Source organism: Salvelinus alpinus, chromosome 26, assembly GCF_045679555.1.
Source record: "Salvelinus alpinus chromosome 26, SLU_Salpinus.1, whole genome shotgun sequence".
NCBI lineage: Eukaryota > Metazoa > Chordata > Actinopteri > Salmoniformes > Salmonidae > Salvelinus > Salvelinus alpinus.
Window position 1 is genome coordinate 4,880,897 of NC_092111.1, and position 26,784 is coordinate 4,907,680.

General features: G+C 41.1%; 2 protein-coding genes across 2 annotated transcripts in view; both read right to left on the minus strand.

Moving 5' to 3' along the window:
- atp9b (ATPase phospholipid transporting 9B) overlaps window positions 1–11,400 on the minus strand; it is a 56,566-nt gene extending 45,166 nt beyond the window's left edge. Inside the window, exons 1-7 of the mRNA XM_071367302.1 lie at window positions 11,271–11,400; window positions 8,268–8,441; window positions 5,312–5,462; window positions 2,370–2,483; window positions 2,079–2,187; window positions 667–725; window positions 334–385 (exon numbers count right to left, since the gene is read on the minus strand). Of these exons, the coding sequence (XP_071223403.1) occupies window positions 334–385; window positions 667–725; window positions 2,079–2,187; window positions 2,370–2,483; window positions 5,312–5,462; window positions 8,268–8,441; window positions 11,271–11,350 (739 nt within the window). The 5' untranslated portion in view covers window positions 11,351–11,400. The remainder of the gene's footprint in view (window positions 1–333; window positions 386–666; window positions 726–2,078; window positions 2,188–2,369; window positions 2,484–5,311; window positions 5,463–8,267; window positions 8,442–11,270) is intronic.
- A 381-nt stretch (window positions 11,401–11,781) lies between these two features.
- On the minus strand, window positions 11,782–25,840 carry sall3b (spalt-like transcription factor 3b). Its single transcript, XM_071367305.1, has 5 exons — window positions 24,314–25,840; window positions 24,106–24,240; window positions 13,926–16,952; window positions 13,374–13,717; window positions 11,782–13,186 (listed from the first exon to the last, which is right to left on the minus strand). The coding sequence occupies exons 2-5, from the start codon at window positions 24,185–24,187 to the stop codon at window positions 12,815–12,817; spliced, it is 3,825 nt and encodes a 1,274-aa protein (XP_071223406.1). The 5' UTR covers window positions 24,188–24,240; window positions 24,314–25,840; the 3' UTR covers window positions 11,782–12,814.
- Window positions 25,841–26,784: the final 944 nt, after the last annotated feature.

Here is a 26,784-nt window from a genome sequence, read left to right on the forward strand (position 1 = left end):
GCATGCTGACTGCAGGAATGTCCACCAGAGCTGTTGCCAGAGAATTTAATGTTCATTTCTCTACCATAAATTGCCTCCAAAAACTCATTCTGATTGGCTGGGCCTAGCTCCACTCCCTTGCCCAGTCAAGTGAACTCAATTGATTCGAGCCTAATTTATTTATATCAATTGACTGATTTCCTTATATGAACTGTAACTCAGTAAAATCATTGAACTTGTCATATGTTGAGTTTATATTTTTTGTTCAGTATAATTACACTGATGGTATTTGTTGTGCTTTGGGAATGCTGTGTTTATTCCATGTTACAGACACTTTGAGACCCTACAACCCACCAGTCTTCTCTGATGTCCTTAGAAATATCATATCTGCAGGGATCCTTTGGTTCTGCAACAAAACATTATAATGAGATAAAAACAGAAAAAGATGAGGTGAGAATTAGCTAGTCAACTAAGACAAACTAAGTGAGCTTCGTATGGTTGTCAAAATGTTAGCGAGCGCAGTAACAGTAGTCCTGGGATATTCCTGAATAATTGAACAAGGTCACTTCCTTGACCAGGCAGTTACAGTGATCCAGTCATATGAATCACTTGGGGCCATATGATACTCGAACACAAAGTGAATTTACAGGATTGCAACATTGCTCACAAGAGCTATAAGAGACCCACCTTTTCAACTATGATGAGGTCTCCAACTTGTATGTCAGAACTCTTCACTTGAACTTTACCTGAGGGAAAAATAAAGAGAACCAAGATCACAAATGTCTATAAATAGACAGAAACACAGAAAGCAATCTCTAAAGTGTCTCCTTTACAGACACATTGACTGTAGATTGACTACCTCATAAGACACACTATGAATGTTTAAACAGAGGTGAAATAAAATGCATGTATTGATCGTTGGTCGTTGAAAATGATGCTGACTCTTAAAACCACAACCCTGTTTTTTTTCTATCACTCTTCTTCTCACTTCCTCAACTTTGAAGAGATCGATTACCATGCCCATGCAAATGTAATACCCTTCTGTTTTGATCCCCGGTCTGAGGCATAGACAAAAACATGGGCACACCAGGTCACTCTCAATTATATCCATTCAATACCCTCTTTCCGACACAGACACACACTAGACAGACAGACAGACACAGACAGACACACACACACAATAGACCAGGTGTGGGAAACTGTCGACCCGCATTCCTTTTGTGGGCCGCGAACCAATTACAACAAACAAAACATTTATTAATTTATTTGGGGGGGATTTTTTTTGGGGGGGGGGGGGGGGGCTCTTGAGAGTTAGAATAATAGAATACACGTGCAATTTCAAAATTTGATGCACAACCAGCAGTCACTCAATTTGCCCATGTCAGCTAATATTTATTAGATTGGTAAGTTAGTATAGTGGCCAGCTATCTAATCGTGTAGTAAGCATGGTCGAACTACCGACTGGGGTGGGGCCCACTGATCATCAGTTATCATATTAAAAACAGAAAATATTTGCTTCCATCCTATGGCAAAATGTGTAGAATTGCAGTGAACTTGCTTTAAAAAAACAAAAAATTTCTCTACACCCCATGGCAAAATGTGCAGAATTTCAGGAAACTTACATTTTGTTATCATTCCTGTCACGAGGGCGGCCGCTAAAATGTTTTGCCCGCAAGGTGGGGGGGGGTGTGTGTACGCAGACCCACGAGACCCTGAGTTCCGTTTTTTTTGTGGCTCCCACCCAAGTTGCCCATCCCTGCACTAGACACACACATATTCTCTGTGTGAAACTGACATCCTTCTCCAGTGTCATGGATATCACACTAGAGGATTTCCTCACACACACACACACACACACAACTGTTTGCAGTCTTGGAAAGAAATCAATGCAATTAAAGCAAGTAGAATGACTTTCGTTAGAATGCAGAACCCTGTGAGTGTTGTTCCTTAATTGCATGGGGCAAGCTTAAGTACAACTACAATATCACTCAGCATCATGTGACCAATCAATTGTGAACAGAGGAGTAGCCATTTCCACAACAGTTACAGTGGTATCTTCATCCATACAGAGGAGGAGGGAAAAATGTTTTGTTATGAACCTCGCACTGTGAGCTTGCTGTAGAGCTGGGAGTTCATCTCCTTGTCCCTCTGGTACCGTCGGACCTCGTCCACGGCCTCACGCACCATTGTAACAGCCATCACAAAGCCCTGGGTGGCAGAAATAAAAACACACAGTTGACCTTTAACACACATAACAAGTACTGACAGGATGTAATTCAAGTGTGTTCATATTTAGGACTGGGACAGCGTCAGTTTTTGTGTTCAAAAACACAAAGGTTAGCCTATACAAAGCATTCACACTAATCCTGAAAAGTGAAAAACACATTTACCAGAGGTGCCCAGTAGGTGTACAAGTACCCTATTTTTAGGTCTGGCACGAACTGGGAGCAGGCCACCACTAGAAAGTACAGGTTCAGGAAGAACTTGAACTGCTGGTAGAGAACCTGAGAAGAATAAGAAAATGATGAGTGAATATCTGCACTGAAGAAAGAACGCAGACAACAGTCATTGTCACGTGCGCCTAATAAAACAGGTGTAGACCTTACCGTGAAATGCTTACTTAGAAGCCCTTAACCAACAATGCAGTTCAAGAAAGAGTTAAGATAATATTTACTTAATAAACTAAAGTAGAAAATTATAAAAAAGTAACAATAAAATAACAATAACGAGGCTATATACACAGGTCCTAGACTTGGCGCTCCAGTAGCGCTTGCCGTGCAGTAGCAGAGAGAACAGTCTATGACTTGGGTGACTGGAGTCTGACAATTTTTGGGGCTTTCCTCTGACACCGCCTAGTATATAGGTCATGGATGGCAGGAAGCTTGGCCCCAGCTTCTTTGGGCACAGAGACTATGGTGGTCTGCTTGATACATGTAGGTATTAAAGACTCGATCAGGGAGAGGTTGAAAATATCACCGAAGACACTTGCCAGTTTGTCCGCGTATGCTTTGAGTACACGTCCTGGTAATCCATCTGGCCCCGCGGCTTTGTGAATGTTGATATGTTTAAAGGTCTTGCTCACATCGGCTACCGAGTGTTGTCACAGTCATCCGGAACAGCTGGTGCTCTCATGCATGCTTCAGTGTTGCTTGCCTCGAAGCGAGCATAAAAAGGCATTTAGCTCGTTTGGTAGGCTCGCGTCACTGGGCAGCCTGTGGCTGGATTTCCCTTTGTAGTCGGTAATAGTTTTCGAGCCCTGCCGCATCCAACGAGTGTCAGAGCCGGTGTAGTAGTATTCCATCTTAATCCTGTATTGACGCTTTTCCTGTTTGATAGTTCGTCTGAGGGCAGAGGGATTTCTTATCAGCGCACGGATTAGTATCCCGCTCCTTGAAAGCGGTAGCTCTAGCCTTTATCACTATGCGGATGTTGCCTGTAATCCATGGCTTCTGTTTGGGATATGTATGTACGGTCACAATGGGGGCGACATCGTCGATGCACTTATTGATGAAGCCAATGACTGAGGTGGTATACTCCTCAATGTCATTGGATGAATCCTGGAACATATTCCAGTTTGTGCTAGCAAAACAGTCCTGTAGCGTAGCATCCGCGTCATCTGATCACTTCCGTATTGAGCGAGTCATTGGTCCTGCCTGCTTTAGTTTTTGCTTGTAAGCAGGAATCAAGAGGATAGAATTATGGTCAGATTTGCCAAATGGAGGGTGAGGGAGAGGTTTGTATGTGTCTGTGTGTGGAGTAAAGGTGGTCTAGAGTTCAGCCACGACTCGGTGAAACATATGCTATTACAATTTTTTATGTCCCATTGGTAGGATAGTCTTGATCGTATTTCATCCATTTGGTTTTCCAATGATTGCATGTAGACCAATAGAACAGGTGGCAGTGGGAGTTTACTCACTCGCCTACGATTTCTCAGAATGACTGAGAGTTGGGCCCGTTCCCGAGAAACCAGTATATCCTCCTCGTCGGATTCGTTAAAGAAAACAATATTTGTCTAGTTCGAGGTGAGTAATCGCTGTTCTGATGTCCAGAAGCTCTTTTCGATCATAAGAGACGGTAGCAGCAACATTACGTACAAAATAAGTTACAAACAACACAAAAGAAAACTCATAAAATAGCACAGTTGGTTCGGAGCCCGTTAAACGGCAGCCATCTGCTACGGCGCCATTTTCACATTGAAGTGGAAAAAGATACAACAGCTCTGCTCTTACTTGTTACACATTAGCCTGTGTAGGGATGGAAGGAAACAGTGTATTTTTATGTTCTCTCGTTAATTACATTGAGATTTCACTTTGCAGAGTCACAGAGTGTTCCCAATGGCAGCGACGGGCACGTCCTGAGTCTGACAGAATAATCTATGAAGCAGAGCAACAGGTTCAATAACTGGGCCTAAGTAAGGCGCTCATTGTCTTGATAGTACTGTATTGTGTTTGTCTAAAATCAGCCTTTGTTTCAAGTGGAAGATATTTCCAGGGGAAAGTGCACGAGTAGATGTGTCAGATGTCCCAGGTGTGTGTTGTGTCGTGTGTGCCAAGTGTCACACAAGAATCCCCTCCCGGGTGTGGTGAATGGACCACACTTTACAGACACTGTCAACTTATGCGTGATACTTCTGTGGGGAGTCTGAACTTCTTTAGCAGAGCGAGTTCAGATCAGAGATGCAGGAAAGATGTGCTTTCAAAAAGGTTGCCATATGACTCCCACTAGTCTCCCATATGTGGGAGTTAGACTCCCACTAGTCCCACAGATAGCCATTTTTTTTTTTTTTGTAATGATCACAATGATGAGCGCTTGCTTCCAGTCCCAGAGTATTAGAGCCAATGGGATCAATGAATGACGCTCTATAGTAAATGAACTCCTTGACCTTTAGGATAAAGCATACTGCTGAACCATTTAATAATTCAAAGTGTAGGAGAAAAGCAGAGGGTTTGGCTCAATATGGATGAGAATATGTACGTTTCTGAGAGACAGTTGACATTTTATGACTCTGGCTGAAGGCCAGTCTCTTCATCATGAAGCCATTTGGTAAATAAAACTGAGCTTTTGTTGATCTTAAGCTTTTTCTTCAGAGTCAAAATATGTTGGAAACCTAACATTACACCTCAGTTCGTGACAGCAATTTGTTGTTGTATACATTTTTCTAAATATATGTCGGAATTGTATGCACCCTGAACTATTATAAAATTGGTACATGACACATCTAATAGAAGTTTGTAATAGGTTTTTATTTTGTCCTTTAGAACGACACATTTCAAATATGTCTAAAGAGCATCCTGATAGATAAGCTAACATTCAGCACTGTGTGTAAACTCACCCCAGGCACAAAGGTGAAGAAGTTGTACTTCTGGTTTTTAATGGCATTCTTGGGGTACTTCTCCTCACACTTCTCCGGGTGGCCCAGCCACACTGTCCGGGCTTTCCGCTCCTTCGTCCTCCGACACATACGAGCCAAGCAGTCACAGCAGCTGAGGGACAGAATGAAGAACGTCATCGCCGTCACTAAGAAATGTGCTGTGAGAAACAAGCCACGGGTGACGACGTCACGGGAATCCCTTATTTCCAGTGAGTAGTAGTCCAAGAACAGAAGAAACAAAAAAGGTGTTCCAGCCAGGTAATCCAAACAAAAGAAAAGGAGAAAGAATGACATCTTAAGAAAACATAATTGGAGTATAACTACATACGTCCCAAACAAGGTTTTTGCTCTCACGGTTATCTTCAATTAAACACAAAAACCTAAATAAATAGCCTAACACTAAACACGTTTTGTTCAGACGGCCTTCCTCATGGACGGCCTTTGTAAAGGTCTGAAGTGTGGCATCACTGCTATGGAAATAGAAATAGGTCAGGTGAGCTACCAAAGGAAGTTGCGTAATGTTTACAGGTAGATTTGACAAATGTAAAGAAACCTCTAGCTATGGAACGGTTACTTTACACAATTATCATGGGATGTGTACTGTATTACTGGGGTTCAGCCTGGATACTGCAAAGTAGAGACTAGTACAGATTCTTCAGTACACATTCACATTCTCCCAGAGCAGGCTAGGTCTCTCATCGTTCATAGCATCGCTGAGGAGAAACAATGTGGCGGTCCAGCCTGCTAATTAAATCCTAAGCCATGTCACTGTTAATTAGATCTACTGGATTGCTTTGACACAATTTATAACAAAGCACTTTTAGCACTTTAAATGAACTGGAAAGGTTAGGAGCACTCCAGGGCGGATTTCCCATGTGAATGTTACGGCAGCCAGACTTCATGGCCAGCTGAAGAGACAAGTCAAGTCCCACTCAAGAGCCAGACATATGGAATAAATGCTTTTTAGGACATTATGTAATAATTGCATATATTGTCTACTCCATAGGTCCTTTGTGGGTTTTGCCCGGGGTGGCTGAGTGGCACTGGTAACATCCAGAGATTAGCCATTTCCCATGCATCTGAGTCTACAAGAGGTTGCAAAGAGGCCAGAATATCAGTTTCAGTACAGTCTCTGCAAACACATTTGACATGCATAATGGCTACTTCATAATGGCTGAGTGATGTGGACTGTGTGTGATACAACTGCTTGTCTTTAGACAACTAGCTAGTGGTAGGGATAGCTAACACATATGGGTCTATATTCAGATGCATCTGACTAGGCCTCTGCCCTAAACTCTGGCACTAGAGAGAAGAGAAAGTCTGGCCTCATGGTGTACACCGTCATGCTGATTGCCTTGGCATTTACACTCTTTAAGCACATTGGCAAAACACAAAACAACATAAATCAACTTTGAAAAAAAAGATGTGTTTGTGTTGGCTTCTATGTAACCCCTCTCTACATGCCACCGTCCAGATTCATAAGTGAGATTATTTGCTCAAATGAATACTATTTAAATAATAGGACATTTGAATAAGCAGGGGTTATTCTGCGTGAATTATTTGTGTTTTATAATCCTCGGCTAAGCATACATAAAATTACTGGAAAGCATCAAACTGGTCAGCTGTGAAAAATCCGATTTGTTCATTAGGGAAAAGATCAATACGCAGTTTTGGGCTGGAGATGCACCACTGATAACCAAACGACACTGAAAACGTAATATTCTATCAAATTCCTGCATAAACATTGCTAAAAGTTATTTGTTTAGCATTAAAATATCCCTCTTCCATTTGTTGACAAACCTTATTACATTTTATTGGTGTTAGTGCTGATAAATATTTCACTCTAACACATTGTAAATTGCATTTTAGTAGAGGACAAAAACAGTCAAATAAATCATTAGCTGGATAAGCCGCATTGTATTGTTTGACCTCAAAGTATTTTGGGACTGGTAGTGCGTATCGAGGAACTCAACCAAAAACATCCCCTCTGCTCACTTCATGCACAGCTACCAGTGCGTTGGAAATCCAAACCGAGCTTCTCTGGCATACAATACAAATATACCAATAATGCCCCCTCCCCTCTTCCCCAACACACACACTTTGGGGCAGGGAATGCCAATATTTTTGTGATTTGAACTGAAGTCCCTAAAATTACATTATCATATAGGGCTCCCGAGTGGTGCAGTGGTCTAAGGCACTGCATCTCAGTGCAAGTGTATCACATCCGGCTTTGGCTGGGGTAGGCCGTAATTGTATATAAGAATTTGTTCTTAACTGACTTGCCTTGTTACATTTTTTTATTTTATTAAATAAACAATTTACAAAATATATAGTATAGCTCATCTTTCAATAAAGCCACTGGTTGCTTGATGAAAAAACTAAAACCTTTCGAGAGGTTGGTCATCCCATGGATGACCAAGGCTGAATCCCAATTCTGCACCCTCCTCCCAGTGTGCACTTCCACATTCAGGACATGGATTTAAAAGCATTGGATTTGTGCAAGCATTAGCTAGAGGAAGTTTCCTACATTGTTAAATCTTTGACAGGGAGTGTGCAAGTCAGGAGAAGGGTGGAGAATCAAATCAAAGTTTTTGTCAAGTGCGCCGAATACAACAGGTATTCACCTTAAAGTGAAATGCTTACTTACAGGCTCTAACCAATGGTGCGGGGGAAAAAGGTATGCGTGTGTGTGTGTGTGTGTGTGTGTGTGTGTGTGTGTGTGTGTGTGTGTGTGTGTGTGTGTGTGTGTGTGTGTGTGTGTGTGTGTGTGTGTGTGTGTGTGTGTGTAGGTAAGCAAAGAAATAAAACAACAGTAAAAAGAGATTTGAAAAAAGAGTAGCAAGGCTATATACAGACACCTGTTAGTCAGGCTAATCGGGATGCAGCCCAACAGTTAGTGGTTCCACTTCCCGCCTACCTGCCACAGAGGATCTTCCAGCCTCCCATGAGGAGCCACCCCAGGCCTCTCTGTCTCTGGTTGGCCCTGGCCCGAGGCAGGGTGTGGTAGTCACTCTCATCATTCTCAAAACCTTCCTCAGACATCATCAGGGGCATCTCGTCCAAGTTAGAGGGTTCATCTTCTAAAGAATACCTGGAAAGGAAAAACAATAAGCTTTACTGTAAATAATAATACAGCTATATACAAGTTCATTTCAAGCAGGCACAGATCCTAACAAACCTGCAGTGAACATATTGACAGAAGAGACCTTACAGCAAACGCATGTATGCCTACAAAATACAGACGTTTGATCACTGGGCTTGTTGTTACAGCAAAATATTTACAAAAACAGGAAGGAACTCATGGTAAAAGTGAGAACTTGGGAACTAACAATAATGAAGACGAGGGCAGAAAATTCTAGACAGTTGTTTACCCAGACAACAACAAAGGCCTATCAGGGTGAGGATCTGTATTGATTGCAACCTTAAAGCAGGGGAACTTGAACATTTGTCAGTTGGTTTCACTGATTCACTACCGCTCTGATAAAGAAAAGGTTCAATTCATTCACTTGCTGACACATTCCTCCTACTTTATTGCATTACATCGATTCAACTGGGCCACATTTGTCACTTAACAAATAGGATCCAAGCATCCAGATCCAAACATGTATGGACCCTAACAGTCTTGATGCATGTAAACTAATCTCTACTGCATTTTAAAGCTTTAATAAATCGCTGATGTAGGAATGAAAGACTACTGACAAATATAATTAAGCCAGGTAGGCTTGGTTCCTATGTCCTGGAGTAGCACACAATTCACATGAACACTAGGAGCACAAAGGAAAGTCTCTTGGGGACATAATGTCTTATGCATAACAACTTAGGAGCAGATCTACTACAATACCAGGTAAAGGAGGGCCTCTCAATGGAGCTGGACTAACTACACAACATACTGTAGATTCTGTTCATCTTGCCTCAGTCATTGAATGGGTCCACAACTCTCCAGTGCAACACAGACACATTTTGATAGATAAGCTACAATGCAACTGGTTTAGTCCCATGAGGGCATCAGATTCACTAACACTAGGCTATACTGGTGATTAGAAGAGCTTCTCCCCTGGTTACTGTAAACCCCTGGCTATTTTCCTTTCTGTGTTCATATTATGCTATAAGTAGGTATAAGCTATTCCATTTCTTCAATTGATCCTTTGTAAAAAAAAAAAAATATTTACAAACCACTTTGCTTGAGGAATAATTGGCCCTTTCAAAATATCAAAGGGATAAAGGATAAATAATGGAAAGTTGCTAGCAAGTGCAAAGGACCCATTTAATTTGGGTCAGCCTACATTGTCTAGCATATATTTTCAACAATGCACAGTCTCATCATGAAAACCTGCAAAACATGATACCTGCACTGTATCAATTCCAATGCATAGCCTCATCATGAAAACCTGCAAAATATGATACGTGCACTGTATCAATTCCAATGCACAGCCTCATCATGAAAACCTGCAAAATATGATACCTGCACTGTATCAATTCCAATGCATAGCCAAGGCCTACATAATGCAACACTGAAACAATGGTTCCCCTACATTCGAATGGAGGAGTGAGGAGCCATGCCCAAGACAAACAGTAGGCCTTGCATAATAACCTGGCCAAGCATTTGTTGATTAATCGTTTAATTCCACTAACAATTACACAAAAATGGACAAAGGCAACAATTGATGATGAAAATGTGGTGTTGTTGTACTTGTAAAAGATATACATGAAGCGCAGATGGAGGGCTTTAGTACAATCTCAGGGCCAACCCATCCCATACAGTAACACTTGATCCATTTAAACTCTACCGAGCAGTGCAATACGCCAAGGCAGACGATTCTATGAGCTGGTAAACCAGGGAGATTCCCTACTAATGTTCCTGCTGATCAGAAATGTAAGAGTTTCTGTCAGACATATGATGTGGAGGGGCTGTGGTGGAGAGAGTTAGCCTAGTTGGAAGTCATTCCAAAAGAAACTGCACTGCTGACAGCATGGTTGAGGATTTGATTAATTGGAAAACAAACATGATTAGTTCTAAGCTAGGCATATATAATAATATCTAGAAAAAAATGAAGTGTGACGTTTTCATAAACTCAGACCATGCTGAATGTCTATAGCTAGATGAAGAGGAGTGAAAGTAAGGGACAACACCTTTTCAATATAAACCACCTACAGCGATTCAAAGAGCCATATGAAAATAGGATTGTGATGGTGTAAGGAGAAGCACGTTAACTGGCATTGCTTTCTTAAAAATGCACTAACAGACTCAGCAGTGAATGTCTTTATAATGGCCACATTCGGGGTCCATTAGCAAGGACATATCCTCAGCAGCAGGTTATTGATCAGTGAGCTAGTCACGCACTCTGCCTCCAATTCTGTTCCTACTCTGAGCCAATCCGGACCAGCAGATGGGGTCGCACTGTATTACCTAGTTTCATTAAGTAAATCATGAGTTTACTTGGAAATGTGGAATTATAAGCACTGTTTGCCAATAAATAAGAATTTGTTCTTATGACTTATCTGGTTGAATAAAGGTTAAATGTAAAAAATGTATATAGCCAACCTAGATAAATAACCAGACGACAAAGAAGGGGTGAGTTGTAGACAAACGTCATGTGACGCTTGGCGTGTCAGCAAAGCTGCTCTGTTGTCTGGCGGTGCTTGGCAAATAAAGGGCTCCTGAGTCCTAGTCATTCCTAAAATAGCAATAGGTCTTGTCTACTTTTCCTAGTCAAGAGAGATTAGCAGTTATCATACAGCTAACATTAGCTAGCAAAGAACCCTGCTCCGTTTGTTGAGGCCAGAGGTAAGAATTACTTACTAGCTCACGCGGCTAGTCACGGAACAACTACTATTTCAACGTCCCCAAACTACTGAAATGCTAATTAAATACTTATAACGATGTCTCCACCGGTTCAACAAAAAAAAACGTGTCCCATACCTAGAATGTCTTGCAGTGTTGTAATAAGCAATTTTTCCCGAGCCCTTCCGCATCGGGTTTAGCGGGATGCTGTCAGCCATCTTGGCTGGACTATACACATCTTGACGTCACTGCCAGTACCGGAAAATGCTTTTCTTACAGTATGCTGTGTTCAACGTATCTGGGAACTCGGAAATCTCCGACCTCCGACTTCAGTGCGTTACCGACAACTGGGAACTCGAAAAAAACGAGCTCCGAATCGGAAAAATCTTTTGAACGGTCATCCAACTCGGAATTCCAACTCGGGAACGCGGGCCTCTTTCTCGAGCTCCGACTTGACGTCGTGATTTCACCTAGTATTTTTCCGAGTTCCCAGTTGCCTCGAATGCACCATTATTCGGTCTGACTGGATTGACAGATGCGAATGTGGGATTTTATTAGCTCAGTTCGTTTTGTAGTCTACAATTATGAATTAATGTCGCTACATGTTAAGCAGTAATGCTTAACACAGTAAAAGTTGGAAAAATCACACTTCTCAAATTGTAGATATTTATTTAAAGTAGCATGAAATATTGTAATCTAGACAAATAAATTATTTTCTTTCAGTAGATGTCTGTCGCCCCAGCAAATTTTGCTTGTAAAAATATTTGCTGAGATTGAGAGGGTCCACATCCATTGCTTTTTGGCCATCCTACCATATGCACACAATGTTTTTGTTGTTGTCTGTAGCCTTCATGCAGAAAAGAGGCAAATGTCTCTGGTTTGTATCTGTGATGCCTCTTCTGTACATCAAATTTATAAATCTAAAAAACTGTTCTCAGTGGAGGAGATAAAATGCTGAAATCTCTAACAACAAGATAAACAAAAAAATGCAACTTTTTGACTAAACCATATAGCTTACATTCTGTTTATGTATGCATCTGTAAGCCAATTGATTGTTTTCACATTTTTATCTAATATACATTTTGGATGCAGAGAAAATAACCTAAATGAGGAGGCTGAAATAAATGCTGATAGACTGCATAAAGTCAAGAGTAAAGTCCAGTGAAGAAATGGGACATGCAATTTAAGCTGAAGTAAATTCAATAAATGATTGTCCAACCTTAGGGTTGCTCAATTACTTGCACAAATTCTTCAATTTGAAATGCTGCAGGCCTACACGTGAGGCCTCGTTATAAAAGACATTTGTGCTTTGCACCAACTAGCAGCAGAGAGCAACCGACAGATTCATCTCTTTGCATGTCTATATCACATTTTCCATGTCACATTTTCCCTTTTTAGAGTAATAGAGTATGTGTCTATAGTAAGCACCATGGACGAAGTGAAACAACCTGTTTGTGTGGGCAAAACCAACAATTGCAAATGGACAATTCCATAAAACAAGAATGAAATACTGTAGGTCTGTGAATTAATAAAACATGTTTTATCTCTATATAATACATAGTCAACTTGTTTTTACAAATAAATCAATCATTTATTCTCTACATTGTTTGTATAATCTATTTCTTTTATTAATCTGCCATTCAATTTATTTAAATTGATCCCAATCTCTTTACTGTCATCAATTAACATAGAAAAGTGTTGGGTCTGTTAATTCCAAGGTCCATGGCTGTCTTTCCAAGACTGGTCATTGGTGGGCTACCCCCAGTGCTGACTCTGTCCATGCCTGCCGTCATGGGATAAAGCTGTAGAATCCCCCCATTCTGGATCACTGAGATCTCATTCTTCTTCATGGCTAGGCCGTTGGTTATAGCTGATGCGTAGCGGTTCCAGAACCCTGGGTCCACGTTCATGGCCCGTTCCGTCAGGTCCTTCTGAAACATCTCTCCGAACTTCATGGCAGCTTCCCCACCCAGCAAGGCCATGGGGTTCTCCACCGACAGACGCCTGCCTCTTCTGGCTGGTGCGTTGTTCCACATATGAGTGCCCATGTGTACCTAAAGAGGAATAGGGAGAGGGGATGAAGGACATAAAGCCCAAATACATTAACATTAGTCATAGCTATTAGCTAAGCTATAAGCTAAGCTAAAAATATTCTGAAATAGTTTGAACAACAGGTACTGAGACTTAAGAGTGTTTTGGGAGAAAATACAGTAATTACAATCCCATTAAAATGTGTAGTACCTTCAGGTTTCCTTTAGTTGTGAATGCCCTGCCACAGATGGAGCAACCGAAAGGTTTCTCCCCTGTGTGGGTCCGCTCATGGATCTGTAGAGCGCTGGCTGAGGAGAAGTTCTTCCCACATGCATGGCAGTTGTGTTGCTTCGGGGTCCGTCGAAGGTGAGGTGGCCTAAGCAGAGAGGTGATTCCTGGGCTCACCAGAGATGGAGGAGCAGCAGGGACCTGGAGGCCGAATGGATGATGCAGCCCCTCGTTGAAGTTCGTTGGTCGATGGTGCCCATTCATTTCAGATTTGATCATCCTTGGCGCAATGCTGGTAATCAGGCTAGGAATGCTTTGGCTGGAACCTAAAACAATTAGATAAAGGGATGTTTAGAGTTTTAATATGTTGTGGGGATAACCGAATAAGATCTACATTTGCTAGATAGTGAAGGGGGAAAACAACATTTTCAACAATTGTAGTGATATAGAGCATTTAAAAATGGAACACCTTTTTACATTGTTATAACACCTACTCTATACAACAGGTATTATCAGTTGATATTGTTATCTTACCACGTTCTTTACTCAGGAACAGCGTACTGTAAGGACTCTCCTGTTTCACACACTGCCTGTTAGGTTGCATCCCTCTCAGATCCAAAGTCACTCCATTTTCCAGTACCGGAGTTGAGGTGGGCGAATCAAATTGCTCACTCTTCACTGAGGCTGTGATCTCTTGGGACTCTCCACTGTGCTTCCCAGATGGGGAATTGCAGAGGTGGACCTCCGAATTGCTTTGCGCAGGTGACACTGGTACATGCATACACGTGGACGATTCAGACACGGTTGGGCTGCTGGCTGCATTGTGATTCTGTCCTTCTCCCACTATAGAGGAGTGGATAGCAGCACGGCGCTCACTGTCCATAAAACCATTCATCATTGACTTTAGCCCAAAGGAGTGGTTTAGGTTTATGGTGGAGTCTATCATTTTCATTTGGTTCTCCAGTGCAGCTATGCTGAAGACAACAGCATCAGAGTTGGGAGGAGAACTAAAGACAGAGCTCAGGGGTTTAAGGGTATCTACACCCCCCTCCATATTGTCTACCTCTTCTTCTTCTTCATCATCCTCTTCCTCCCCCATGGAGTTGTCAAACATGAGGTCATTGTCATAGTTTTTCAGGCTGTCAAAGTTCTTCTCGTGGAAGGAGAGATCAGTGTCGAGGTCCTGTAGGCCGTCCATCAAGGGCGAGTTTGAGATCTGACCCCCCATGTGCATGCGGATGTGCTGCTGTAGCACTACAGCGTTGGTGAACTTCCTCTGGCAGATGGGGCATGAATGTTGAACCCGGAGAGGAGGGTTTGCTCTGTGGACACCAATGTGTGTATTCAGGTTTCCTTTGGTGGTGAAAGCCCTGCCACACACCTTACATCTAAAGGGCCTCTCCCCAGTGTGGATACGGTAGTGCATCTTCAGCGCGCTTTGGCAGCTGAGCACGCGGTGACAAAGGACACACTGGTTGGGGTCTGTTATCTTCTTGTCTATGTTCTCCACCAGCTGCTGGAGCTTTGAGGTCTCTGACGTTTGCATAGAGTCCAGGAGGCCACCGAATGGAAACTTTGCTTTGAACGGGTCAGAGGCCAGGGAAAGTGGTAGAAAGTTGGAAGTCAGAGCACTGGGCTCGGGTGTGGATGTGGTAATAGTCATGGCTTTACTTGTTGCCACAGTAAATGGACTCACCCTGGGTCTAGTCATCCAGTTTTGGGGCAGATGGATTTCCTCTGCTTTCAAGACATGGGAGGATTCCCCCTCCTGATTAGACTGTGGAGACTCTAAAGCTGTGGGAACACTGGTTTCATTGCCTGTAGTGTTCAGCGACAAAGACACACATTCACTTAAGGCTGGGGAGGGCCCAAAAGGAGATTTGATGGGTGGTGTGACACTTAGAGATCCACTTGAGCTTCCCATAGTAGTGAGAGTGAAGGGAAGCTGAATGCCCATAGAGGTGGGTACCGTCGCTGAAACAGGCTTGCTATCCAGCCAAGTGGCTCCTGTTTTTTCAGGAGGGAATGACATGCCATAGGGAATACCAGAGCTCGTTGGCACATTGTCTAAATATTCCGGCACTGGATAAGGGTTCATCTGAACATGGGGATACTTTTCTTTGTGTCTCTGGAAGTGGACTTTCAGGTTCCCTTTAGTGGAGAAGCGATTGCCGCAGAGGTTGCACTTGAAGGGCCTCTCCCCGGTGTGAGAGCGCAGGTGGATCTGCAGCGCGCTGTCACTGCCAAACACTTTGGCGCAGAACCTGCACTTATGCTTGAAAAAGGGCTCCTCAGGGCTGGGCTTGGTGTCGAACATGGACACACTGGGCAGCTTGCCATTCCGGTGGTGCTTCATCAGGGCGGAAAGGGGGTCGAGGGCATTAGTCGTGGCTGCGATGCTGGCCAGGGGGTTGGGGAAGATGACACTGCTGGGGGGGCTCTGAGGTAGAAACGGCAGGCTGGATGGTGAGCTGAGGAGACTGTTGCTCTGATCCTGCATGGAGAGTGGGCTGGACGAGGTCAGGGTCTGAGTACAGCTACTGCTTGTGTGTGAGTATGAACCCATGTAGGGAGGATGTAATGAGGAAATATTGTTGCAGCTAGTAGGGGGAGGGGCAGAGTTGTCCGAGGGAGCTGAGGTACATCTAGCATCTTTCATGTGGGCCTGTCCATATGAAGTTTGTTTGGAGAGTGTGTGGGATCTTTCAAGCACAGATGCCGAAGACACAGACGCTTGTCCATTGACAGCAGAGGGTATGGTCCCAGACAGTGGTAGGACAGGGGGAGCGATGAGGCCTTGGGAGGGGAAAGGGTTTGGTGCCAGTGAAAGGGCCCTGGAGACTGGGTTTAGTGCTGTTTGTGTGGGCTGTCTGTTCATGAAGGCCACCTGGCTACGGATCTGCTCAATAAGCTGCAACTGGTGGACCTGTTGCTGCTGCAAAGCCAGCAGGTGCTCTAGGATCACTGGGATGGCCGCTGTGGCCGCCTTCCCTCCTGCCCCACTACTGTGGAGGCTCTGGGAGAACTGGGCAACAGCCACCCGGGTACTGTGGAGGATCTCCAGCGTTACGTTCGTACTGGGCATGCTGCTGGTCACAGAGGACGACTGAGATGAAGGGATGGCCAACTCAGTTATGTCTGGGGGATTCTGGGGGCTAGATGACTTATATTTGTCGTGGTGCTGCTGCTCCACCTCCATGGATTCATCCTCCTTCTCCCCCATGTTCATCTCCTCTAACATATCTGTGCTGTCATTATCATTATAATTCATAGGCTCCACCAGTTCGAGGCCCCCGTCCACTGACTCCATGTCTGCTGAGTCACTGTGGGCCAGGTTAAGAATGGCCAGGCTGAGGGTTGGAGAGGATCCAGCTGGGGACCCCTCGGGTTCAGGGATCCCCTCATCTTCCTTCACAATGAGGACCTGAGGTAGGTCCTCTGTGCAGCTTCTCTGGTGCTCATACAGTTCGGCCCAGGTGAAGTACTCAGCAATTTTTTTACGCACGTGCGCTTCCTCAATGCCACGGCGGCGCTCCTCCTCATCCATTCCCTCCAATAGAGCTGCATGGAAAACAGGGGGAGAAGAAAAATAATTGTTAGTTAATATACCTAGGAGGACAGACTATAACCCTACAATTACAGTAAGAGTAAACATTTTCAATGATAAACTAAATCTATAGTTTTCATTCTAAATGTATCGATTAATTGCGTCATATTAGACCCAGTTTCTACTAAATTCAATCTCCTTGTATGCAGCTGTTAATTTGATTTGGTTAATCAATCAAATTATGTGACCTACCAATTGTGCATACTGCAACTTAATGAAATTGATTGATTATTGATTTCCAATGCATTCATACAGTTAAAGTGGCATGTCCGTTGAGTACAAATTGGGTCTTTGAATGGCTCATTCCCTATTGCAATCAACCACTCTCATTTCCGCAGCAGGAATTTCAAATGCTATTCTACAACACTTGGCTCTGTCAAACAAACAAATCATTGTCTATTAGAGCATGCCTGGGAAAAATGCACCGTTATCTTTGTGAAATTGTTTACAAAATGGCCTTCTGTAAACAAGCTGAAAGCAAGTTCATACAACAGCAATATTTCCAAATAATATTTCATAGCTAATTCGAATTACTACATTCTGTGAATTCATATGAGATTATATTTAGATTGTAGTCATTTAAAGAACAGAACAGGGAAAAACCCAATAATTGATCTTCATTTAATCAATTCTATAGTAACCTTTTAAATGAGTAGTCTATAATGCTGCTTCTATTTGAAAGCAATAACTAGTTGAACATGTTATCAATTTAGATCATTAAAATATGTATTTATTGGTCTGATGTTGATATTAAATAACTTCACTAATACTTAGCTACATAATCCAGCTATAAACACATGGCAAACCATTTTTTTTATTCCTGGCTGCAAATACCTCCCTCGCACACACAGAAAATTATATTTTAACATGACATTTATCTAGATCTTGGACATGCAATAGCTACTGCTATGTTGATGTAAATTCTATAAGGAATAAACAGACTTTCATACAATCTCATGTCCTCTTGTTCAGTATCCTGAGTGATATTCTGGCAGCTGCAGTAACTGTAAAAAGTATAGAGAGCTTAATTCTTTTAGGCATTAAGCGTCTCCTAAATGCCCTCAAATCAATGCCGTTGACAGGGAAATCGCCATGGCATCTGTTAAAAGCTGTGTGTTGTTAGGAGGCAGATGAGCATGCCAGCTGGGTAATGCTGGGAAGTTCCAGCGAAACAATACTTTAAGTGCATCCAAAATGACATCCTATTTCCTATATAGTGCACTTTTGACCACTTCCCATAGGGTTCCATTTTCAACCTTTCTTTTATTGCACATACACCCAAGTTGCTTTTCAATGGGCATTGAAACAACTTTTCAATGGGCATTGTGGAATGAATAAATTCAGTCTATAAAATCTGAAAAAAAGGGATAACTGTGCATGTTTTACCCTTCTGTAGAATAAGATAGAATGGAAATATGGCTTAAACTTATCATCGAAACATGAGTGCTGTGATCTATCCAAGGTTTTGTCAATTCAGTACATCAAATACATAAAATTGAAATGTTTTTTTGATCACTGTTTGTTAAAAAACTAAACATTGTAGCAAAAACATTTTCGGGGGGGGGGGGGGTGCTTAAAACCTAGTTTCTTACTCTTTTTCAGTGCCTTCATGGCACTGGTTGAAAAACATTTTCTGGGGGGGTGCTTAAAACCTAGTTTCTTACTCTTTTTCAGTGCCTTCATGGCACTGGTTGAAAAACATTTTCTGGGGGGGTGCTTAAAACCTAGTTTCTTACTCTTTTTCAGTGCCTTCATGGCACTGGTTGAAAACAGGGCCGTTGTGACAGCACATACACAAAGCAGCTTTGATAATGTGTGTGTGTGTCTGTCTGTATAGTGTGTCTCTGTCTAGTGTGTGCGCGTGTATTTCTGTGTGTGTGTGTGTGTATGTGTGTGTTTGTATGCGTGTGTCCAACAATGTCTGGCATACTGTGTGGTAAATAAATTGTAGTTCTGAGGGATTAGTGATGAGTGCTTTTTATGAGTCAGTTCGGTTTCAGTTTGATTCTTTTTTTTAAACGCTTTTCAATTTCAGTTCTGATTGTTGTTTTTTTTAACATTAAATGCACTATGCATCATGAGAGTGCAATGCTGCAACAACACATAATAAAATAATTAATAAAAGTCCCATGATGGTGGTTACCGCTTATCACTTATTAACCATCATTTGTTCACATTTCTTGACTTTCATAAAATATTTCAGTTGTTGTGTTTATTACATTTGTTTTATTTGAAGACTTTATTATTTCATTCCAAGTCATCATCTCATCTCTATAGAGCTGCTGCCTATGCTGTTCGATAAAATCACAATTTCAGTAGTTCTTCAACGTAAATAAGGCATACTTTTATGGCTGCTGAAAACCAACTAACAATCATATCATGTATTTTCAGGTAGAGATACCTTGCGAAACAACTACTCTCTATCCCTCTTGATCCCACAATTCTTCTCTCACTGTCAGTGTCTGGACCACACTAACCTAACGTGCCAGGCATAAAAGAAACACACAGACTGGACAAGTAGGCGCGCAATGGATTATGGTCATTGTAGTTAGTTAACCTTGTTTCCAACTCTAAACTATGTAGAATATTGGCCTGTTGAAAACTACAACTCCCTACTACATGACACAGTTCAGGCTTGATCTGATTTATCTTTGGCAGTTTCTCTAATGTGAGCATTGAGCTCACAGAAAAAAACTAAACGAAGGCGAATAAAAATAATTGAACCGATGTTGGTCAATTAGTTGTTTAAAACCTAGAAAATAACAGACATTTCTGCACTAATTAATTGTCACACCAAGTTCAAAAGTAATTGATCGTGGACTACAGGAAAAGGAGGGCCGAGCACACCCCCATTCTCATCGACGGGGCTGTAGTGGAGCAGGTTGAGAGCTTCAAGTTCCTTGGTGTCCACATCATCAACAAACTATCATAGTCCAAGCTTCCTGCCACCCAGGATCTCTATACCAGGCAGAGTTAGAGGAAGGCCCTAAAAATTGCCAGACTCCAGCCACCCTAGTCATAGACTGACGGCAAGCTGTACCGGAGCGCCATGTCTAGATCCAAAAGGCTTCTTAACAGCTTCTACCCCCAAGTCATATGACTGCTGAACAGCTAATCAAATGGCTACCCGGACTATTTGCATTGACCACACTCCTTTAAAAAAAATATGATCTATTATCTATCACTTTACCCCTACTTACATGTACATATTACCTTGACTTACCCCTACTTACATGTACATATTACCTCGTTACCGGTACACCATGTATATAGCCTCGTTATTCTTATTTTATTGTTGCTCTTTTATTTTTTTATTTAGTTCATCTGTAAATATTTTTCTTAACTGCATTATTGGTTAAGGGCTTGTAAGTAAGCATTTCACGGTAAGGTCTACACCTCTTGGATTCGGTGCATGTGACAAATACAATATTATTTGTTTTGATTTAATAACCTAAACAGCATACAAAACATTTGAGCAGAGAATCAGTGTCATTGGCTCATCTAAGTGGGTGGCCTCAAGATCACCAATGTTAAGTCACTTAGCAAACAGAAGTAAGACCATGATGCCATGATTAGCTAGAGTTGGATTCTCTAAACAGATCAAAAATATTTTTCTAATTGATAATTCAAATACTATCATTCTTCATAGTTAATATAGGGAAAGTTGTTGCTGTATCAGAAAGCTACCTCAACAACAAAAACAAGAAAACGTTTCACAATCTAGGTGGATATATTATGGCTCGTACGAGAAATAAATGACACAATGCACAATCCAAACACGGGAACAAAGGATGGCCAAAATATATTTGTATCGTTCGTTTACTTGCGGAGAGCAAAATCATTCACAGCAATTGAGATTTTGAAATGGAAACAAACAGATCCGAGTGAGGAATCAGTTTACAGAGCAATGGTTCCCGCTCGACAGTGTGGCATACATGCTTCAGAGGTCAATGGCACAGATGTACTAATTGCATTATGATCCTGACATACAGCACTTGCCCCTTGTAGGGTGAGGTGGACAAAGGTTAAATCAGCAGGCTCAATCAAAGCTCATCTCAGAACACACCCCCTGCCTGGTGGGGGAAGGGACAAAGAAGGGCCTTGTTGGCACTCAATGCGATCCCACCTTTTCATAGTACTAATCTGCCACATTTGTCAACAATACAGGCCAAGCATGAAGACCCTAGAAAAAAATGGCCTGATGAGTTGCCTAACATTGAATAACTGGTAAATCCTACATAATCTTTGACAGAGGCGGGGGGGAAATATTCTAAAAGAATGACTAAAATAGATACCATGCAGATAATATAATAAACCTGATAGTAATTAATCATTTTGAGTTTAGGGACCTCTGAGCAAGATTCTGATGATTCTGATTCAATCATTGTGCCAAACCCTATTACAAACCCTTTAACACCATAACACGTCTAAAACACATCAAAACTAGATGATTTAACTACACCTGTGAGTATTTAAAAAATATATATTTTTATCACAAATGAATGTTACCATGAAATATATAGTATATTGTCATAAGGATAAATGTGCTGTTACTGTAAAATATATTTATTTAAGTTGATATATCCATCAGCCATATGAGAACTATATAGGCCTACACGTATGTGCTGTCCTGAAAACTTTAAGAACATTTAGCCTTTGATTTGGAGGGAGGGAATAGCATTGGTACAAATGACGAATATCTTAAACAAAACAAAAACTGTCATCTAGAATTTGTGTCTATGGAAAATGGAAAAAATACTTTAAGACTATTTGGGAAATGTGTAGAAAGCATAAAATACGTTGTCTAAAAATAGAACTCAATTAAAATAGTCATGTTTGAGTGGCTCAGATAAATATTTAAACAATGTCCTTTCTTGTCTTGAATGGATTGAATAGATTAACGGGATAAATACTATATTGTTGTTGATATTCATATTTTATACATATAGGCTACTGTATCTGTAAAATATGAATCTAATCAGGGAAACATTTTCAGACCAATAGCCTCCCACTGGGCACACCGCGTCATTTCAACATTGATAATTTGGTCATATTTGTTTGAGATATTGATCAATGAGATCACAACCTATATTCCTCCACTCAAAAAGACAGCCAAAAGTTAGTTGAATTTCCGTTGTGTTATCGATATACTTTCAACCATCTAAAAGCACAACCAAATTCCATTGGGAAAACAATGTATGATTTTTGGGTTTGTTGCCACCCAAATGTCTATCACTACGTTTTCAACTATTTAAAATCACAGTCCTGGATTTTTGGTTGAGATGGAGACGTGAATCCAACATATAAATTATTAATTTGTAGACAAACAGGAATGAAGTCAGTGGCACAGAACTATCTAATCAGAACATACATTGCCTTCAAATGTTGCATTGACAACCAAACACAATTCAACATCACTAAATATCATTACATTTGAAATCAACCAGAGCTTGAAACCCTAGGCCAATTGTATTGTTGATTGTTTTTGTTGAATCCTGGGTTGAATTGAAACAATAGCTGTTGATGATTTTGCAAATTATATATAGGCCTAAATAGCATCATTGATGATTGATAAAGTATGGTCACATTTCATTTGCTCTATTAAACCAACCCTTTGGAATGTCTTCCATAGCAACAGTGACTCTATTTAATTTTTAAGTGTAGATCTCTCAACAACCATTCTCTCGATAGCACATTGGTCATAATATCATAGCTAAGCAGGGATTGGTTAAAACCTTTGGTGGGAGACCAAGAGGTAGCTGTAGATAGATCAATTCTCCAGTAGGAGGTGCTGCCCAGACTATTGTTTTTTTTCTGATAGTGGAAATAATGTTGAAGATCTGACATTGTTTTAAAGGTACAAATTCAACATATTTTATACTAGGTTTGTCTATGTTAATATTTGGTTACCATGATGACATAATCCCGTGGTTTAAATTTCACCCTCAAAACAACAGTTTACTTTTATGCTTTTTTCCAAATACAATGTATTTTCCATGTAGATTTTACGTCACTATATGTTGACAAAATAACTTGAAACAACGTTGATTTAACCAGTTTGTGCAAACTTTCAATTGCAGTAGAATATGAAAAATTATATGACATATACGTTTTCTTTTCCATACCTGAGGATCAATATAGTCTAATTAAAAAAATAAAATAGCCTATCTCTTTCAAAAAAACGAAGTAGGCTAGTAGACCTGCCCTAATTATCTTGGACACTTCCATAATCCAAAACGGATCTCTCATTCTAGACTTATAGCTCATTGTGTAAATCATATGTCAATTGTACCATAGTTGCCTACCATATGTGTGACAATGAAACATTTTTATGATATAGTTTTTATTAACATTATACAGTTACACTAAAGTATAATATACACAGATAGGGAGCTGATGTGGATCCTCTGTGAAACTATTTCCCTTTTATTAATGGGTCAAAATAATGTCAGATATGATTTAATGACAAATGTAATAACAACAACAATAAAAAATAATTATGTTCATGTAGGACCTAACTGTTTCCATATTCCTTCACATCGAAAGGATATATAGCCTATAGATAGGCTACACATCTCTCAGGACACATTTCTACCATTTCCTATGGGCAAAATTGCACGGATAGCTCATGAAAGTGTGCTTTGATATCGATCAGACAATAATCTATCCAGAGTTATCTTATCATATCCGAGGGCAATTTTATGTATTTATGCTAATTTATATGATTTATCTAGGCTATAAACTACCATTTGTTTATAACACTTTCTTAGATTGAATAAGAAATATCACACTGAGGTGCAGGATAAAGAACGTTGAAAATCTGCTCCCATTCACCGTAGTCCTTATATTTGTAACAACTTGGGAAGTAAAGGAAATACTAAAATATTTTTTTTTAAGTCCTTGACCCTAATAAAAAAATGTAAAAAATAAGGTAAAGGGTTATAATAATATATGAATGGTTAGGAAGGATTATAATACGATATTATTTAAATACTATTCAAGCTAAATAGGCCTACTGTAGCCTATTATAGTCTGGCAATCAAATATGCCTATGAGAACTTTTTTTAATGCTTTTTTTTGTTGCATAAAAGTGTGAATCTCACGTACCATGTTCTGTGGCGACGTCAGTTTGCAACGCTTCTTCGTCCAATTTGAGATGTTGTGGCTTCGCTTGCTTGCGGCGGGACATGTTGTCAGTTCTCTGCTAGTTGCTCTTGTTGCCTTTGGCGGATACATCAGCATCTAACAAATAAAACCCGTCAGAGAGAGTCGGGTCTGTGAAATAAGGGATAACCTATTAGCTGGTGTTACTTACCCATGTGCAGATTGCGCATGTCGGTGTAATTATGATGGAGGATAATGCTTGATGACTCTTGGTGGCTTTCGATGGGGGATTGGCTAAGGTCCAGCTGACCCACACTAGATATGGAAATGAGGGATGGATTTGATAATTACACTATACTTTACTTCCTATCCACCTGTCTTTCCGCACGGTCCACCGTACAACAGTGATGGACATTACTAAGTCTAGAACAGTTCTCTCCCTTCTGGTAGGTTTTGTTCTGTTGTTACCCGCCACACTTTTGTAAATGTATTTGTGCCATTAGTTTTTATTGTAGCCTACCTTTTCTACCCAACGCGTCTTTAAGTTTAAGGAGTCCCATTGTTATCACAAAAGTCCTTTCTTTTAATTTACTCCACTTCCATTTCTGTTTCTTCCACGCTTTGACTATTGCACTTTATTTTGGAGATCTACACATGGATAAGAAAGTCCTGGCTGGAAAAGTGTTGCCCAGTGCCTTTATCCTCCTCGTCTTCTATTTCTCATGAAGCTGAGCGGAGGGGGAAAGTAAAACAAAAAAAATGAAGATAGCAAAAGTCCGGTTCAGGTGCCCCAAAAGATGTCACGGAGCCGTGATCGAATATGCGTAAAAGTAATGTTCCTATTCCCAGACCGACGGCGAATCTCATTGCGATGGTCGTTCCGAGGAGCGGGTTCTTGGTCTTCCTTGCCCGCAGCTGCTATTCTTTAGAAGCCTCCGCCTCTAGTCCATTATGAGAAGCCCTGTAGCCGAATGTGATAGGCGACCGCTAGGATGCCACAGAAGGTGTTGGAAGCGTTACTTCAGTTTCAGCGACCTCCCACAGCGGATGTTTCAGTTGGCTTATGGAGCCATTTTACTGGGTTGATAAGTTGTTTTCGCAAACAATCAAACTGAGTGTAACTAACATTAGCCTATAGATAATTAAATTACAAATGTCCTTTTTGAGGTTTGATGTCTTACTGAGAATACACTGTTGTAAGAGTTGTGTGGATATAATTCACTAATCATTCCCTTTCTGAGATAACATGATGTTTTAAATGAAATGTATCAAAGTGGGTGTTTTAGTTGTGGCCCTCTATTGTTCAAAAGTCTGTAATTATGGTATTAAAATATGTGGCCTGCCTGGAGAGGGCAGAATCAGCTGTTAATAACTGCATGTAGGACTACTACACAACAGCCTTGTATTGATCGCCTTGTCTCCCATTCCCTTGGTATAGAGCGGTAAGAAGACCCACTCCTTGAGGAATAGAATTTATTTTGACCTATCAGCTTTCTACAGACTTATGATGAGTAGCGAGAGTGGTTGAGAGCTCCCTTATCTCTGGAACTTAACCCTCCTTGATATAATATTGATTCTGTACAACTAGCTCGGCACACAAACTACCTACTTGACCACTATCATGTACAACTATAATGCCGGAACACTGATTTCCTGCTTCTGCAAAGAAAATCGCATTTTGTCACCGGTGTGATTTCATTTCAGTACCGTACTTTTACCAAAGAGAAGCGCAATAGCTTACAGTACAGACACAGGTCAGCCTACTTAAACTGAATGTGTGAACCTACTTATCATGAGTAAATGATTTAACCCAATAGGATAGTACATCACATGCATGCTATAGCGAGAGAGAAAAAAGTGCATGAGCTCCAGTAGAGGGAGGGGTTTAGGGAAGTGTTTCTTTCCCAGGGACCAGTGAGATTTGTGTTCTGTTCGTTCAAACATCTGATTATTTAGATTTTTTTTTTTTTACGGTATCAGATCGTTTTCACCGTGGGGCACAATTAGACTTTCTCAATCCTGATATGTGCATGCAGAAAAAATATATTTTCCAAAATACATTGTTATAGATGGTAAACAATCGTGGTAAAGTATGTGTGTATAAAAAAAAACATGTTTACTGCATTTTGTCTGTGACACTAAAGTCTCAACGGAACAAGAAGCTCGTTTCAAGGTGAACAGCGTCTTGGAGGCCAGGGCTCAAGTGTACACGTTGAAGTGCTTCCTGTGGCATGCTTTTGTGTGCATTGATTACAGTCGGGTGTGATTTAATACTGGCCAACTGGATGAGCAGATTTGACCCCCTTCGGTCAGGATCTGTCAGCTGAGGAATATGTGTACTATGTGGGTTTGGCGACCTACGATCAAGATATGACATCCTGTGACCCCTGACCCTGTCCGTGCTCAAAGACACTGATCAGCAAGACAGCAACAGCAAAATGCTATGCTTTGCATCATGGGTTAGACAACAGATGACTGACACCAGAAGGGCCTGGTGAGGGCTGTACAAGGAAGAACAATTGAATTATTTTGGGACACTTTCAAATCTATTTGGAGAGACAACACCATGTCTCTGACATTGAGCAACATTGCAGGTGTTTTACTATTTACCACATACGGAACACCTTACATTAACTTGCACCTGTGTAGTAACGCTGTAATTACTATTGTAGCAACATTACA